Source organism: Nannospalax galili, unplaced genomic scaffold (assembly GCF_000622305.1).
Source record: "Nannospalax galili isolate Female #2095 unplaced genomic scaffold, S.galili_v1.0 scaffold490, whole genome shotgun sequence".
Lineage (NCBI taxonomy): Eukaryota > Metazoa > Chordata > Mammalia > Rodentia > Spalacidae > Nannospalax > Nannospalax galili.
The window spans coordinates 1,034,994-1,053,467 of NW_008329666.1; the positions used below are offsets into that span (position 1 = coordinate 1,034,994).

The 18,474-nt window shown below is 40.9% G+C and overlaps 1 protein-coding gene across 1 annotated transcript in view; it reads left to right on the forward strand.

The window, feature by feature from the left end:
* Positions 1–18,474, forward strand: part of Fbn2 (fibrillin 2) — a 282,405-nt gene that overhangs the window by 186,633 nt on the left and 77,298 nt on the right. Inside the window, exons 20-27 of the mRNA XM_008841082.2 lie at positions 1,371–1,490; positions 7,928–8,065; positions 8,572–8,622; positions 9,053–9,178; positions 12,991–13,218; positions 13,714–13,839; positions 16,955–17,083; positions 18,046–18,171. Coding sequence (XP_008839304.1) covers positions 1,371–1,490; positions 7,928–8,065; positions 8,572–8,622; positions 9,053–9,178; positions 12,991–13,218; positions 13,714–13,839; positions 16,955–17,083; positions 18,046–18,171 — 1,044 coding nt within the window. The remainder of the gene's footprint in view (positions 1–1,370; positions 1,491–7,927; positions 8,066–8,571; positions 8,623–9,052; positions 9,179–12,990; positions 13,219–13,713; positions 13,840–16,954; positions 17,084–18,045; positions 18,172–18,474) is intronic.

Here is an 18,474-nt window from a genome sequence, read left to right on the forward strand (position 1 = left end):
CTGTTTTCTACATAGATTTTTGAGCTTCCATTTCAAGCCCACTGGCTGACAATCAGCTCAGAGACCTCCCCCGTTCAGGACCAGATTACTTTGCATTTGACTAGAGACATTTAGGAGCAGTAGAACATTCCAGTCTTACTGACTTGTTTTCTCCACTATTAAAAAAAGACGGGGGGGGGGTCTGTATTAAATTTTTTTAAATGTGTAGGGAGGAAAGTCTGGTGGGGAACTCAGAAACCCTACTGTTGAACTTAACTCTTAAGGTATGTTGACTTATCTCAAATAATTCACCAGTATAGGAATGCTTCTTTAAACTGGGTGATTGAATTTGGATGTAAAGTGTCTTTGATGTTATCGCTCATTCTTGAACTGGTTTATATTTATATTTCACCAGCTCATGTGTTAACTATTTAACTTTATTTTCTTGAGTCACCACTTGAGAATGTGGGTATATTATGGTTCCCTTTGCTTTTGACCCATCAACAGGAATTGCTTAGATTACAGGTATATGATTTGATTTAAAACCAAAAATAGTTCGTTGTAGAGGTCCATTGAATGCAGTTGTTTGTAGTCTATCCAGTTTTTCTAATCACATTTCTTTCTTTTTAATGGCTCTGCAGATTGAGCCTGAGGTCTGAGACATGCTCTGCATGTGGTCTACCACTGAGCAACACCCCAGCCCTGGTTTTTCTAATTTTCATTTTGCCAAAATTACTTGTGTTTTCAGGCTGGCCTTGAACTCACAGAGATCCACCTGCCTCTGCCTCCCAAGTGCTGGGACTACAGGCATGCACCACCACGCCCAGCCAAAATTAGTTGTGTTTTAAATTAAACCGACAACTAAACATGTACATAGAAAGGGCTATAGAAGGAGAAAGGAAGACCACAACTAGAGAATCCTGTGGCCAGTATGGAAATTCCAGACATTTCTTCTTGCTTTCCTAGGACCAGCATTGTTACTTTGGGTGGGGAGCGGTATTGGTGGGGGCAGGGGGGCATTCATAAAACAGTAAGTGACAGAAACAATCAACCTTTGTTATATACAGTGGGTTGCACCTGAAGTTACATCCTATTACAGGGGGAAACTAATCCAATTTATGCAGTTGGAGTCATGTATTGAAGGAGCATATACTGAACTCTTTCCAAATCGACTGTTCCCTAAGGGTCCTACTGAGTCCCCTGTCATGTAGATGTGTATCCACACTGTAAAACGCATGTCTCCAATCCTCATGACTTTATGCCTTGTAGATCCATATTAAAATTACCAGAGCCAAGTCTACCATACATTCTGACATAGCATAGCTTGTCGGAATAATATTTTCCAGAAACACATGGCAGTTCTAACGGAATCTTTTCCTTCTGGACTGTAGATGTAAATGAATGTGAAAGCAACCCATGTGTCAACGGAGCCTGCAGGAACAACCTCGGATCTTTCAATTGTGAATGTTCGCCTGGCAGCAAACTCAGCTCCACAGGATTGATCTGTATTGGTAAGATTCCTGCCAGGCACTGCTGTTTCAGTTTCCCTGAGAAGGTAAACCCACACTCGAGGGCGTCCTGAGGATGAAAACACAACTGACAGGAGAGCTAACAGTGTAAGTTAGGCAGGCTTCTAAACTGTTAGCTTCCTTTCATGTAAGTAGATACGCTGTGAATTAGGAGCATTTCTATACCACACACATTTGTACCCGTAAAATGCCTTAGGCATGGATACAATCAAATCCCTATTGCAGAGGTTTATAAACCTTCTGTCATAACCAAAAATATGAGGGAATTTGGATTCGGTTCATAGGACAAGAATTTAGAGATCTTTAAACTTTAAAACATAGAATTTATTGTTTTTTCCTTTCCCTCATCAATTGTAAATTGATGGGCTTCAAAAAAAAGAAGATAAATGTTTTCTTGGAAATATCTAGGGATAATAATATGCCTCAAAATGTTTAAGGCCACTTCTGTTTTTTATTTTGTTTTGAGATAGGATCTTGCCCAGGCTGGCTTAGAACTCATACTCCTTCTGTGTCAGCCTCAAAAGTGCTGGGAATACAGGGATGATCCACCATGCCTGGCTAACTCAAGTTCTTGATAATGACATAGGATGTCTGTAAATCAAGATAGTCTGATCTAGGAAAAAATATCATGCCTAGGGGAAGGTCCGCTTCTAGTGGTAATAATTCTATTCACTAGATATGCGTGGTTTCTGTCATTACCTAGCATGTACCTTTCGAAGGAAACTGAATATGTATTTAAATTAGAAAGAAATTGCAGCTTTACACAGTGCCATGTAAAGTACGGGGTTGTTGTTATGTAGCCAAAGTGAATTAGCAACTTTGTTTACTAAAGAGAAGAATATTTTTCCTCATTGCCTCCACCTGTGTTAGAATAACCTATTTGTTTCTGACTAGAAATGATCAAGTCCGAAGTTATCAATGAAACCATCTTTAGAAATACCCAGGTTTTTGTTTCCTCATGAAGTGCAGCTATGAAACGTGAAAGCTGCTCAGCTCTCCTATTAGAAATCAGCCATCATCTGCCGAGGGCAGGACTCTTTTTCAGTAGAATTCCCAGTATGGCAGGGGGCTGGGTTGGATCTGTAAAGCAGAAATATTTTTGGTGATGCACAGTTTCCAACTGTATAATAAAATAGAGTTATTTTATTATACAAAGGAAATAACTCGGCATCAGTCAATTAATGTCTTAGAAAACTAAATCTGTGAGCCACTTGAGCATCAAAGATACCCTTGTTTCTGGTTCATCATGTAGACTTTTATCATCTTGGCCTTTTGTCCTTATTGTTATTAATGAAATAAAGACATTTTACTCCCAAATCATTAAGTTACTTTTCTGTCTGCCAACAACTAAACACCACCACATTTTCCCAGCCAGAGTCTTATGTGTTTTCAATCATTATAATAAAATTTGAGTATTTCAGTTGACTCTCTGTCCACTCTGTGAATCTTAAGGATAAAACTCAGGTCGTTAGGGTTGGTCTCAAGCACCTTCACCTGCTGAGCCATCTCGCCAGCCTGCTTTGAACATATTTTTAGTGTGAATGTCAACGGTTCTAATTAATGATTACCACTTTTTATTCGCAATGTTGTAAGTCACTAAATTTGGAAAGGAATGAAAAATCTACTTAAGAATTACTAATTTAAAGTGAAGTTAGATCACACATGATTTACTTGGGCACTAAGAATAGCTATGGATTTAAAATCAGTCCTCCACATTTACTAAATACAGTCATAAATTATTTCCTAAACTTTACAAAGACCATTGCACTCTGGTTGATACAGAGGATTGCATTACACTGGTTTGATGGCTCTCTGCAATTCAGACTCACATCCCTCTTCTTTAGCTTAGGTCTGCACACTTGCCCCGTGTTCCCAGCTGGCATGGACATGCAAGAAAACTTCCCTTCCATCAAGTCCATGATCCACCCTTAATCTCATTGCTGATGCTCAGTAGTATTTGGGACAGTTCACTCACTTTGTCAAGAAGATTTTCCTTATAGACTTCTTAAGGGCAGCTGTTTTCTGGCTCATTCTTTCCTCATTTTTTTTTTTTTTTTTTTTTTTTTTTTTTTAAAAAAAAAAAAAAAAAAAAAAAAGAGGACGATAAATCTTACCCTCCTGAGCTCAGCCTGATGTATTGCACTTGTCAGTCCATGGATCTCTTTGCTTCCCTGTGCCCAGTCATCCTTAAATGACCTCTGCTGATTCTCAGTGTCATGGCTCCTTTCCATCAAGTCCAGACTCGTGTTTTCACCTGGTTATGACTCACTCCATTTAGATGTCTCCTGACATCTCAAGTAACATGTCTAAAACCAGATGCCTAAGTTTGTAGCTTAGCAAATGGCAACTCTGTTCTCCTAATCATCACCCCCCAAATCCTTGCCCTCAACCTTAAGGCCTGTCCTCAAAATGGACATTGAATCGGTCAGCAAGATCTATATATTAGGCTTACTGATTATCCATATGTCAACCACTTCTCACCACCCCCCATCCCATCTCCATTTTTCTCTTCTTTTTTAAATTAATGTCCTAGGTTACTACACAGACTATGGGTGTCTTCATGCCTAAATGTCACTATACGTCATTCTCATTCATTCTCACACACACACTGCCCTCCCCAACTGGTTCCTTCCCCTTTCCCAGCTATTCTTCATTTATGCTTTCCCATTACATGTGTTCTGTTGCTTTATTTTTTTTTTTTTGCCACCTCCCTAAGATCTCTTCCTCCCATGGATGTTCACCTTTCTAGTTGTGATGTACAAGTGCATGTATGAATGCACACACGTATACCTATATAATTTTAAATCTAGGTTCCACATAAGAAAGAACATGCAACATTTGTCTGAGTCTTGCTTATTTCACTTAATGACTTCTGGTAGAGTCCATTTTCCCGCAAATGCCATGATTTCATCTTTATGTCTGCACCAAACTCCATTGTGTATATGCACTGCATTTTCTTATCCATTCATCTGTTGATAGACGTCTAGGCTGGCTCCATTTCCTGGCTGTTATGAACAGGGCAGCTATAAACACAGACATGTAAGTATCTCTGTGTCCTGTTAACTTAGAGTCTTTTGGATGTGGCATGACTGGGTCACATGAAGGTTCACTTCTTAGTATTTTTAGAAGCTTCCACACTGATTTTCATGGTGTCTGCTCTACTTTACACTCCCGCCAACACCGGGTAAGAGTTCTTTCACCACATCCTAGGCAGCCTGTGCTGTCATTTATTTTCTTGAAGATGGTCATTTTGACTGGGTTGAGATAGAATCTCAAAGTAGTTTTAATTGTATCTCCCTAATGGTTAGGAATATTGAATGTATTTTTGTTTTTATATTTATTTATTTGTATTTTATATGTATGAGTGTTTTACCTACATATATGTAAGTGCATCCATGCATGCAGTGCCCATGGAGGCCAGAAGAGGGTGTCAGACCCCTGAAACTGGGATTACAGTTCTTAGCCACCATGTGGGTGCTGGGAACTAAACCCAGGTCCCTGCAAGAGCTGCCAGTGCTCTTAACCACTGATCCATCTCCCTAACCCTAAGATTGTTACTTATTTTGAATACTAGACACTGGTTTTCGTTTTTGTTTTGTTTCATTCTGGTTCAGAACTGAGGACTGAACCCAGGACCTTGCACTTGCTAGGCAAGTGCTTTACCACTGAGCTAAATCCCCAACCCCTGAACACATTTTCAAGTATTTATTGGCCATTTGTGTCTCTTCTTTTGAGAATGATCTAGTCAGTTCATTGTTCTTTATGTTAGTTTGATGATTTGGAATTTTATGTTTAATTTTTGCAGCCCTTATTTATATATGGTATATTAACCCCTGTCTAATGCATTGTCAGTAAGGATTTCTCTCATCAGTGGGCGGACTCTCACCCTGTTGATTACTGATCCCTTGTTGTGTGTAAGCTTCTTAGTTTTGTGTAATCTCACTTGATTGTTTCTCTTTGTGATTAATACTGCAGACTCTATTTTACCTATTCCCCCCATACCAGCTACCTACAGACTATTTTACACATAGCCCTCAGGTAAATAAGACATAAGTTAAAACATGTCACTCCTTTGTGGGAACCCCAACTATAAAACTCTGACTCCTACATTCACTCAAGCAAGAGCTATAGAACTGTGTCACCCTCGTGACCTCACTCCTGCTGTGACCATCTCCTATTGTTCTGCCTCTCACCCCTGCACCTGACCGGCCTACTTTTGCTTATGCATCTCCAACATGTACCTACCTTAGGTCCACTGTACTTGATCTCTATGACTAGAATGCTCCTCACAAAGGTTTCATGTTCTTTCTTCCTGTTTCTATTCAGGTGTCACAGAGCACCCAGATTTCTCTGACCATCCTGGATAAAGTTTCTTTCACTCTTTCAAGATATTTTCCTTGATTTATTCTACTCCAAGGTCTTAATTAGCCCCAGAACAAATTGTCTCTCTCTCTCTCTCTCTCTCTCTCTCTCTCTCTCTCTCTCTCCAAAAATCATGGATTTGTTACTTCTACATCTTGGTGCAGTAACACCATGAAAAGGTGAGGTGTTCCATGTGAAGAAAAAAACAGATTTACAGTTTCATGTGAAAAACAGATTTCACTGGCTGGAATCTAATCTTGATGCTAAGACTGAGCTATCAGATTCTCTTTGGATACACGGAGTAAATAAATCAATAATAGATGAAAGCCTTTAGAAAAGCGCCTGTCACTAACCCAATGAATATTAGCAGTTATTTTTACAATTTATCTTACTTTAAGTGACCACAGCCAGGGTAATAGGCCAGTCATTGGTTTGGGCAATTAAAAGATCATTTAAATTCATAAGTCTTCTACAGGGACTATTTCCTTTGTGCTATGGCACTCATGATTAAGACTGTAAAGGGTATTCCATTCATGTGACAAATGCTCATCAGTCAACCTTTCTCATGAGTATGTAACATCGCAACAGAGAAAAAAAGGCAGTGCAACTGTCTGACTCCTCCCATGCCGGCCCCATAACTTTGGTATCTAGTCAAGGAGAGTTACTGCTTTATTTTAACCTGCTGCCAGAGGGTTTGGGCTGTGGCAGCTTCTTGGTGCTATGTGCCATAGGGAATCAGAAATTACTACTTTCACCAGAGGGCTACCTATTTCTTCATAGTTCCTTCTTTGGGTTTGTAAAATTATTTCTGTTTGGTTTTTATTGTTGAATTTAGAAGCAAATCTTTGCAGATACCATAAAATGACTTTAGAATAAATTCTATGGGAATATACTTTGATATTCTTAAGGCATGTACAACCATACATTCTGAAGGGTTTGTTACTAGAGTCACCTGGGAAGTGTACCCAAAATGCAGGTTTCTTGAACAGCACACCTCAAGACCCATGCACCTGCAATTAAGAACACTGGTAATATTATGCACACTTAACTGAAAGCCACAATTCTACAAAGAAATTTTAGCATATAATTTGTGCAAACAGTATTTGTCATGTCACCTTGGAATAAATTTGTTACCACTGCTTCAGAATCAATTGTTTACTCTGTTCTGTCAACCATCTATTATCCCACCAAAAGATTTACTAACTACCGACCGTTCCCTTTAATGCACATGGTCTAAGAACCTAAAAGTGCATAGTATCTCGCTGGGATTTTACTATTTAAAAGGAGAAACTTAAATGCAATGTGCAGATGATTGTCTAAAAAATGAGAAGAGGCTATCTCAGATGGTCAGATTACCAGGTGATTTTTACATTGTGTTTATACTTCTGTTTCCTCAGATAATTTATTATACACATACATTGCTTTCGGAGCTACAGATAAAACTAAGGGTGAATATGCAAGGGAAGCTATCTGAAAACAATTACATCAATTACTGACCCCGGGGATGGCTTGCTGGTAGCTTTGCCATCATGTTCATCATCTTCGTAGGGTTTTTGTGATTTTTTTCCAAGTTATTAATCAAATAAACATCTTCAGTTAAGGATATGCTGGCTCTTACCTAACACAACATAGGTTTTGTGTGACTTATTTGGTGAGGAGTTAGGAAAGAATGAAAATGAAGCATTATATTTGTTCTTAACTATAAGAGCATATATCACAAGGGATGTTTTTCCACACATGTAATGGTGTTATCATGGTAATCCCAGTACCAAGATAAAACCTTGTGCGATAGTGCCTGCTCCTCTACAGAATATCAGTAGACATAATTTTACTAATTACTGTAGCATCTGGGTTAGATGTAGCTCAGTATTGGATTCATAATGTGTGTATAAAATACCATATTTAAATATATGTGCATGCAAGTATGTTCAAAGACTGTACTGTTCAAAAGTTGTAAAAAAATCAGTCTTATGTTTTGAACACTGCTTGTGGTGTACACAGAGGAGTTTCATTTTCGTCCAAGGTCAGACGTCCCAAATTTTCCTATTCCTTTTCAGACAGTCTGAAAGGAACATGTTGGCTCAACATCCAGGACAACCGCTGTGAAGTGAACATCAATGGAGCCACCTTGAAATCTGAATGCTGTGCCACCCTTGGTGCCGCCTGGGGGAGCCCCTGCGAGCGCTGTGAGCTAGGTAGGCCCTAGGAACTGCACACGCCATGTACTCTGGCTGTCTGTCACCGTATCTACCCTCCAAAATGTTGACTTTCCTGGTGAAATTCTTTCTCCTCTTGAAGGGTCTATTTGGTTTTTACTTGAACTGTGCGCAAACCTTCTGAATAGTTTAGACAGGGAAAGGAATTAACTTAAACCAGGTTTGTGTCTTCTAGTGTCCTCATTTGACTGTCTCCTCAGAGAATGTGATAAAGGTTTCTCCTGTTTCTTGTTTACTTGTAATTTAGTTGTCAATATGAGAGCAGAAAGAACTTCTGAAAAAAAAAAAATTCTCAATATGAGTCAACATTGAGGGAGTTCCCTAGCAATCCAGGGCTTTCTGACTTGAGGAGGGAACAAGTGGTTTCCTCAACCTCTACAGCACCAGCAATCAGATTTAATCCCTCCATACCATGTCTTGAGCCTAAGACGGATGTATTTTTCTTTTATAATGAAGTAAAAAAATCTTTCCTGTTCTCCATGCAGATGCAGCTTGCCCAAGAGGATTTGCCAGGATCAAAGGTGTAACTTGTGAAGGTGGGTGCATTCTTGAATGATGCAAACCTTAGAGCAGTGCACAGAATCATTCACTCTCAAGCTCATCTTCATTTTCAAAACTCTTGAGATTTAGATGAAAATAACTCAGTGGAGGGCTCTTATGAAATAGCTCAGTGTTACCATTTCTCCTCTTTATGCAGTTGAGATTTCATAAGAATTCCGCCAGCCTTCAAGGCACAGAACAGCTGGCAGAAGAACATGTCTGGGCTGTATTTTATGGACGAGCAAGGCTGTGGTCGTTTGCACAGCTGGTACCTAGGAAAGCTGGTGGCTGTGTTGTGGAATATTTTTGTTTTAACTCAAGTAATAATTCACATTGTGACTGAATACACTGTACAGGAAATGAGGCTACACCTGCTTTTTCTATTTGTAACATCTTTATCCCTCTGCTTACTGCATTTCCCCACAGACGTTAATGAGTGTGAAGTGTTTCCTGGAGTTTGTCCAAATGGACACTGTGTCAACAGCAAAGGATCTTTCCATTGTGAGTGCCCTGAAGGCCTTACACTGGATGGAACCGGCCGTGTATGTTTAGGTAAGATACATGCCCTCCTGTCTTTATGCATCAATTTCTTGACCTTTGGGCAGTGGCCAGTCCAAAACCAGACTCTGTACTTGGGAAAGTTTACTTTAAATGAAATATTTGCTGGGGGGTGGGGGGGATAAGTCACTCCAAGGAGGTATTTTAAAGCATCTATTTTATTCTCTTTTTTAATTGAAATTTGTGGTTTCCATACAAGATAATCTGATTATATTTAAAGCCCCCTCCACAATCTGACCTCCTCTTACTGCTGCCTTCCCAATTTAATTTATTTTATATATATATATATTAAGGCCTATAGAGTCTAATTTGTGTCTCTAAATGTCCTTCAGTGTGGGTTCATCCACCAAAGCCTGGTTAACCCACCAAGAGTCCCATGCTTGAAAGAGACTGTCTCTACACCTCCCATCTGTTGCCACAGTTCCCTTAGGTGGGGCTGGAGCTTCTTACCCACTTCCCCATGTCTATGCTGGGATTTTGTCTGATGAGTAACTGACCAGCTGTCTGGAAAATTCTGTTTCCTGTGGTCATCTACCACCTCTGACTAGTACAATCTTCCCACCCCCTCTTCCATAATAAACACTGAGGCTTGGGGTGCAGAAGTTTGAAATAGGTGTGCTGCTGGGTGTGGGGGCGCATGCCTTTAATCCCAGCATTTGGGAGGCAGAGGCAGGTGGATCTTTGTGAGTTCGAGGACAGCCTGGTCTACATAATGAGTTCCAGGACAACTGGGGCTATAAGGAGACCTTGTCTCAAAAAGACAAAAAAAAAAAAAAAAAAAAAAAAAAAGGGGCTGGAGGGATGGCTTAGGGGTTAAAAATACTGGTTGTTTTTGCAGAAAAAAAAAAAAAAAAAAAAAAGAAATAGGTGTCCTACTCAGGGATAAGTACAGCCTCTTGTTCTCTCTACACTGGCCAGCTGTGGGTTTCTGTGTTAATTTCTGTCTGTTGCATAAGGAAACCTCTCCGGTGAGAGTTGAGAGATGCATTGATCTATGGGTATAATAAGTATTAAGAGTTAGTTTAATATGATTACTATTTAGCAGAAAACTAGTATTAGATTCTCCCCTATAAAACATGTATTTTATTAAAATAGCCTCTGTTTTTTATGGAAAGTTGGTATAACTCAAAAACTTTAGTTTCTGACACTTTAGACAAGTTCAGTCCTTCACATTGAGTTAATAGAATAAGAAAATTATGCTTATTTTAAGCATAGAAATTAGAGACTAGGAATCAGTCTGCACTTAACAGCTCCTGGTAGCTGTGTGCTTTGGAGACAGTGGAGACAGTGATAAAGGACGTTGTTCCTGAAAATGTTGACCACCCTTCCTCTACTGCTTCTAAAGTTCAGATTTTCTTTTTTTTTCCTTTTATCTTTTTGAGTTTTTTGAGACAGGTCTCCCTGTGGCCTCAGCTGACCTGGAACTCACTGTGTAGACCAGGATGACCTCAATCTCACAGAGATCCGCCTGCCTGGGCCTCCCAAGTGCTGGGATTAAAGGTGTGCACAACCACCATACCCAGCCAGATTTTCTTAATGCTGTTTTATAAAGATCTAAAACATGCAAACTCCATCAACAGTCTAGTGTAAAGAATGCAATTTGACCTTGATCTTTATCAGTGCCATATCTAACAGTACTTGAATTTCATGATGAAAAAGAAACTTTTGTTACTTTCATATTGTAAGCAACAATTTTTTATTTAAAGATATTTTTCCAAATAAACTACGGAACAGTAAAGTTTTAAATTGCAAAGCATCTTTATGCTAATTTGTATTTAAGATTTAAGACAGACGGAGCATGAACAATGGTGATGTCAGATTACTAACCGTTTTTAAAGTATTTAAATGTGTTAGGAATATTTTTCACTAGTCAGTAGAAAATAAGTCTGTAATACCACAGTGTTAATTACTGTAATACAAACTTCATCCTAATTTTGACAGCGTATTTAAATATAGATAGAAAGCCAGGTTGTGCTCCATATGGAATCATTTAGAAAGCATATATTCAAAATATAAACTACATTTCTTTTCAATTTTTTTTATTTTGTTGATTTACTTGCTTGTGGGGAAAGTGTATGCATGAGTACGCTCACCCATAAGCGAAGGCCAGAGGTCTACTTCTGGCATCTACCCTATCACTTGCCCCTTATTTTTGAAACAAGATCTCTTACTGTACCTGGAGCTCACCATTTTGGCTAGACTGGCAGGGAGCATTCTGACCCATTTTACTTTCTTTGCAAACAAAGCAAAGCATTTACATGTCTTTTGTGGCCCATGCTCTATCCAGTGATATGAATCGCCATAATATAGACAAAGAATTTCTCTTCCCACATATAAATGCTTTATATACACTTAGTTCACAGACCTTTTGGTGCCAGTTGATCACAGAATGGTTTCCTGAGCAAATTAATCCAGTGGCCTTGGAAAGAGTTGAATTCAGGCTCCCTGTGCTTTACTAAAACTTTGACATCTCATGAACATCCTTCTTTCCCTAGTGACAGTACTGGGTGAGGCTGACTCAGAGGCCAATGCTTGGGAAACTATGTCATCGAATATGACTTTTGTTTAGTGTTAATGTAGACAACCGAGAATAAAAATCATAATGAAAATTCACCACGCTCCTTGAAAATGCATTTTCTTAGTTATAATACTTGGAAATGTATGTAACTCTGGGTCAAAGACAGTTACTAAAGTTAATGTCACCTTTGGCTGAGAACTTGAAAGACTCAGATTTGACTGTTGCTGAAACAATAAACATTATTTGCTATAGTTACCTTTCTATTAAGGACATCCTTCCCTCTAGGAAGCAGCTTTCAAGTTCACCAAATATCTCATAATGCTTTATCAAATGAATCATTTTATTTATTTAAGAAAAATCTTTTCTGAACTCTTTATTTCTATTTGTGATTACACAGCTGACGTGTAACTGTAGTTTAACCATCACCCTATTGACCAATAGATGAGAATGTTGTTCATAGACCATACTGACTTATTCTTTTGGGACTCTTTTTTTTTTTTGGTGGGGTGGGGGAGACAAGATCTCCATGTAACCCCAGCTGTCCTGGAACTCACTATGTAGACCAGGCTAGCCTGGAGCTCACAGAGATCGGCCTGCCTCTGCTGGGACTGCACTGCCACACCCAGGTTTTTTTTTTTTTTGAGACTATTGCTGCTTTAGGTCTCTTAACTAACTCAGGCTAAGCATTCAGTTTGGTATAGTTTGAAGTTGAAAGGAAAATCCATTTAAGCAAATGATTTGATGCTTCAATTGGGGATTTATGTATCTACATCCAGGACAAAACCCTGATCCAAAGGGTAAATTTGGTAGGAATGACAACAGAAGCACTTTACGTGCAAAAATAATGGGTTTTTTTTAGTAAAGTAATTTCAGTAGTTATACCAAATTGCAGATGTGTTACAGCTGACTTTTGCTGTTTATAACTAGACTGTAACAAGATTGCTCTAAAATGACTTGAAGTCGGTGAAAAAGAAGACTGTCATTGAAATTATTTTACTCTTTCTGTTTGATTGATCATGGGCCAGGACATGAGAGTCATGTCACCAGGAGAGCTCTTCCCTGCAAGGTTTCTTGTGAGAGTTAAGTAATGCTGCAGAAGAGCCCATCTTCACTCTCCCTAAATGACTGTTTCCAAGTAGTCCAACCAAGGAGGCAAAGGACTGATGCTTCATCCCTAGCATGTCCCCAGGCCCACTATCATTCCTGACACTGACAGATATAGTCAGTGTACAGACATTCAGAGAGTGTTCCGACCAGCACTCAACCTGCGATCTCACTCTTGGCACAGACGTCCGCATGGAGCAGTGCTACCTGAAGTGGGAAGAGGATGAGTGTGTCCGCCCTGTTCCTGGGAAGTTCCGCATGGACGCCTGCTGCTGCGCAGTCGGGGCAGCTTGGGGCACCGAGTGTGAAGAATGCCCCAAACCTGACACCAAGGAGTATGAGGCCCTGTGCCCCCGGGGCCCAGGCTTTGCTAACAGAGGGGACGTTCTCACCGGGCGTCCATTTTACAAAGGTAACTACCAACAGAGGCCTGATTCACACACTAACAGGACCCTGTCTACATTCTCTGAGAATTGGTTTTATTTCCTACATGTGATTTCTGACCAGCTTTAAGGTCCAAAGTATTAATTACATGTCAAAGACAGAGTTGCTGTAAAGCTGAGAAACAGACCACTAGCCTTTCTCTCCTCACTCCTTCTGCTGTCCCCTGCTGTCCTTGGATATAGTCTGAGCAGAGGTAGCCAAGCCAGCTTCTTCAGTAGCCAAGAGATCTCTTCCCCACAAACAACAGTTATAAACAACAGATATAAATCATGCCCAATGGAGGATAGAGAATCTCACAATGCTCATTTTCCATATGCTCAGTGAAACCATTTCAAACTTCAGTAGTCTTCATTTTGACATGAAAACATTATTATTTTCTATCATGTTAGATTTTTTTTTAAGTTAAAATGATGGGGTTGCTCGTTACTCCAGCAGCTACAGTGTGGCCTTGCTCTGCTTCTAGATATCAATGAGTGCAAAGCCTTTCCAGGGATGTGCACCTACGGGAAGTGCCGAAACACAATTGGAAGTTTCAAGTGCCGCTGCAATAGTGGCTTTGCCCTGGACATGGAGGAGAGAAACTGTACAGGTAAGACTGGTACCAAACTCTGGCTCCAGCTTGGCTCTAAGCAACTGCTTTCAAAGCCCATCTTCTCAGTGAAAGCATCTTTTTAAAACTGTTTTCTTTTGCTCTAAACAGATCCCCAAATGAACTTAAGAGCAATATGATAGCACAAAAATGTTGTTTGTTTTGGCATAAAAATATGACCTTCAACATAGATGAAAACTAGAAAATACAGCCATTAATTCCATGACTGGTACTTAAATGTGAAGAGTATTCTATTCATTATTTCAGTCTGTGATATATATGTTGTAATTTATTTCCTTCAAATACAAACAGTGCTCCTCTTAAGCATTCTCTTCAGCTTGAAAACATAGGAAGCCATAAACTTTTCTCTTTGGTAACAGATCATTTATTACAGATGCTTGAACTCGAGCAGTATTTCCAAGATTTTCTTATCAAAGCTGTCTTTATTTGTACATATAATATATGGATATGGAATTGTCCTGTTTCTTCCGACGTCTCGCCTGTCCCTTCTTCATCGTGCCCATTAAACTGTCTCTCTTCCCACCTCCTGTGCCTGCTCACTCTAGATTACGTGGCACGTGTCATAGCTGTCTGTCTCGTCCTCTCTAAATGTGCTGTCCTTGTCTCACTGCTCCACCTCTCATGCTGGTCGGCCTTGGCTGCCCTCACCGTCGATCTCTGCTCTCTGGGATGCCAGCATTCACCCTCTGCAAAGCTCTCACAGTTTAACAATGCCACCCACCTCTTCACATCACTTCCTGAACTTCTTTCTCTTGATACTTCTAGATTTCTCCTGACACACATTTCTCAGAGTCCTGTTTTTTATTTCTGAGTGTCAACACCCTACTCCCACACCCTCTTGATGTAAATCCCTCTTCCTTCCACATCCCTCCTCCAGTTCCAGAGAGTGATAGGCTCTTCCTCTGCCCCCCAACCTCCTTCCTGCTCCTGCTCCTGCTCCAGGACCATCTCTGCAGGCTCACTCCCTGTCTCTAGTACGTCCCCTCTTCACTGCTCCTTGACCTTCACCAAGTTCAGGATGATTCCTCAGTCCCATGTTTCCTCCAGCTGTTTTCTGACTACTTCTTTCCCCCCTCTTAACCAATCATTTATTTCACAGTTTTGACATTCACTTAAGTGTCTGAGACTTTCCTAAAGATAAGCGACATGTGAAGGACAAGAAGAGAGCCTTCCTTCCTGAAGAAGGGCTTGGGGACTCAAGATGTATATCAGTCTACTACTACAGGGCAGTCTCTTCTAGGATCTTCCAGCCTGCTCACTTTCCACAGCCAAATCCTTTCTTTTCACAGCCATGGAACCCCATGGTTGTTTGTCCTGCCAAAACAACAATAAAAAAAGGCTTCCTGGACTCAGGCCATCCAGGACTTGGATGAATAAAGTAGTTCCAACCTGGATCTTGCCTCTTATTTTTGATGTGGAATTAACCAAATCACTCAGTGTCACAAATAAACTCCTTCAAATACATTCCTTCATCTGTAGAAGAGAGATAGCTATTAACAGCCTTGCCTTATCTGAGGATACAAAATACAATTCCACAAAACACTGCTGACTCCCATTATTGATAGAATGTAAGGACAGTCATCTACCTATGTCTGGGACTCTGAGTAATCAGGTCCATCCTGGCAAAGTCTGTGCTGCTGGTTGTCAGACTTGCAGTGAGCCACTCAGCAACTTCTGGTTCCCCGAGATGCATGGTTGCTACTCATCTGTGTGCTTGTCTGGTGTCTTTTTAGTTAGTCTACATCTTAAAAGTTAGAATTTCTATACAATCTGCAGGTTCAGTTCAAAAGTCTTTCCCTGAGGCCAGCCTGGTCTATATAGTACGTTCCAGGCCAGCTGGGTCTATATGGAGACCCTGCTTCAAAAAACCAAAAGTGACAAGTCTTTGCCCTCATAGTATCTACTCCTAGTCATAAATGACTCAACATACTTACAGTACTTTGTATGCAACACTTTAACATAGATTTCCCTCATTCTAGAGATGAGTTCTATGGATAAGATTAATTTACAGGGGAGCTGTCTGTGTTTTTCAGAACCTGACTACAGATGACAGGCTAGGGCTGTGCCCAGGCAGACTGTCCCAGACTCAGTACTTCTACCTCCATCTGCTTTATATTAACAGAATCTGTCCCTGCTGCACCTCGGGTCTTATCTGTTCCTCTTAAGGTTGTTAAGTCACTAGATAATGAAGGATAAATTTTATCAGTGAGGTTGTTTTGTTTTGTTTTAAAGAAAGTACTTAAATATTTTCAGTTTGGCCAATAATTGGGGAAATCATTAAAAGCAGAGAAAGCAGAATGTGAAACCCGCCAAGAGAACACGCACAAGGTCATTGTTTAAGCAATTTAAGCTCATCCAGAGACTCAAGAGCAGAAGCATTCATTCTGCTGTGTCGAAGTTTATAGAAAATGACATACTTTATGTAGCTCCAACTTCTCTACTTAAAAAAAATCTTACAGATCTGAGAAATGTCTCCAATTTTCTGAGCGTTCAGGCACTACTACTGATTCTTAGTTACTATAATACAGAAAAACTGGGAAGCATAAGCACATAGCTTCTCTACCTTTTTGGAAAATTAGATAAGTAAGCCCTTCACAGCTGAATGAAACAAAGATCACAAAGCAAGGTGTGCTCCTGGCCTGCCGTGTGCATGCTCCTGGCTTACAGAGTCTGCTTGTCTATCCTGTTAGCCAGCTCTGTTCAGTGGCAGTATTTCATCTCCACCTGCTCCCACCTGGGCTAGTGTAGCAAAACCAGCAGCCCTCGGAGCCTTGCTGGAGCTCCCTCCCCGTGAGCACTGCCTCCTCCTTTGGACCATAGCAGTTACTTTGGTCTATCTTTCTATTACTGTGTCCAAGCCACAAGAAATCCACAATTTCAGAATTCAGACACAAAAGGCCCCAGCTGCCAGCTGGCCACGACAGTTTTGACAGCTGAAGAAAGGAGCTTTCCTGACCCCTCCACCAGACCTCCTCAGGACATCTTCCCTGCTTGAAGCCCTAGCTTCCCCAAATTTCAAATGTGCAGCGCCCTCACGTCTGTGGGACCTTCTGACCTCACTCGTGTTTTCATTTGTCTCGCATGTGGGGAGTAGACATTGACGAATGCAGGATCTCTCCTGACCTCTGCGGCAGTGGGATCTGTGTCAACACACCAGGCAGCTTTGAATGCGAGTGCTTCGAGGGCTATGAGAGCGGCTTCATGATGATGAAGAACTGCATGGGTAAGCGAGGCCCGGCCTTCCCAGCTGGCCTGGAAACAGGCCTAGTATGGGCTCATCTGCATCTTCTTCAGGTTTCCGAGCAGCAGGCAGCATACTTGGTGGCAGATGTGCAGAGCGAGACGACCTTTAAAGGTCAGATAGGAAACTCCTTCTTACAGAGCCTTAAGGGCACGGAGATACTGGGACTGGATTCTGTTCACTCATAAAGGCAACACACAGAATACTCGGGGAGGGGGGGTATTAAAATGGATAATACAGTGTGGCAACCCCAAAACATGTGCTCCATCATGCTGATCCCATGCTATGTCCCATATTTGTGTGATGTTAAAAGCTTTTCAGATCCCTGTTTTGTATTAGGTGACTTAGAGAACTTACCTCATAAGGTGTAGTTGCTCCCGGGGTGGGGGTCCAGCCATTTGACATGGCAAGGAAATGATGTCATCAACAGTGTGCTGAGCTGCATTCATAGCTATCCTGGGACACATGCCCACAGGCCACAGGCTGGACATACCTGACCATAGTCATTTATGAGTCTAAATCATCAACAGTGTGCTGAGCTGCATTCATAGCTATCCTGGGACACATGCAGCCCACAGGCCACAGGCTGGACATACCTGACCATAGTCATTTATGAGTCTAAGATTTTCTTTCAGCTTCATTCGAGATACAAATATGAGAGCAACTGGCAGCAATATGAGTCTATGGTGATAGAAAGCAAATATTGTACATGTTACCTCATTATTTCATATGTGAAAATTTCTCAATAATTTACTGTATTTAGAATAGAAGTTTTTTATGATCTTCATACTGAGGCAGAAAGGGGAGCTTGCCCCACCCCTGTTGAAGTGTTTCTCTCACATTTGAGTCACATGCCTACCTCCTAACATTCCTTCTGCCATGCTAGATGTGTGAATATTTTTTCCTCAGAGTTCCTTAATAGATCTCACGTTTTTACCTTTCAGACATTGACGAATGTGAACGTAACCCTCTCCTTTGTAGGGGTGGCACCTGTGTGAACACTGAGGGCAGCTTTCAGTGTGACTGCCCACTGGGACACGAGCTGTCACCATCCCGTGAGGACTGTGTGGGTGAGTTTTTCCTCTCAGCACAAAAATCCAGTGGGCGCACTAAGATCAGGGCTCAGTTCTAACAAACGGGTGGTGCTCATCACAACCTTTCCAGATGCCTACACCCAGTCCAGGCTGTCTTCATATGATACTTAGGTGATGGATTGCTGGGTACACTGGGCTGTTTCCTGTGTGCAGGTCATGTGCTTCCATGGTCCAGGCAGGGTGCTGGGTAAGCTGTCTAGGATCATTCTAGATTGTTGGTCTGTGCTCACACCTGTGCCCTGCTCATCTTCTGCCTAATGTAGAGAGTCAGAGTTCATG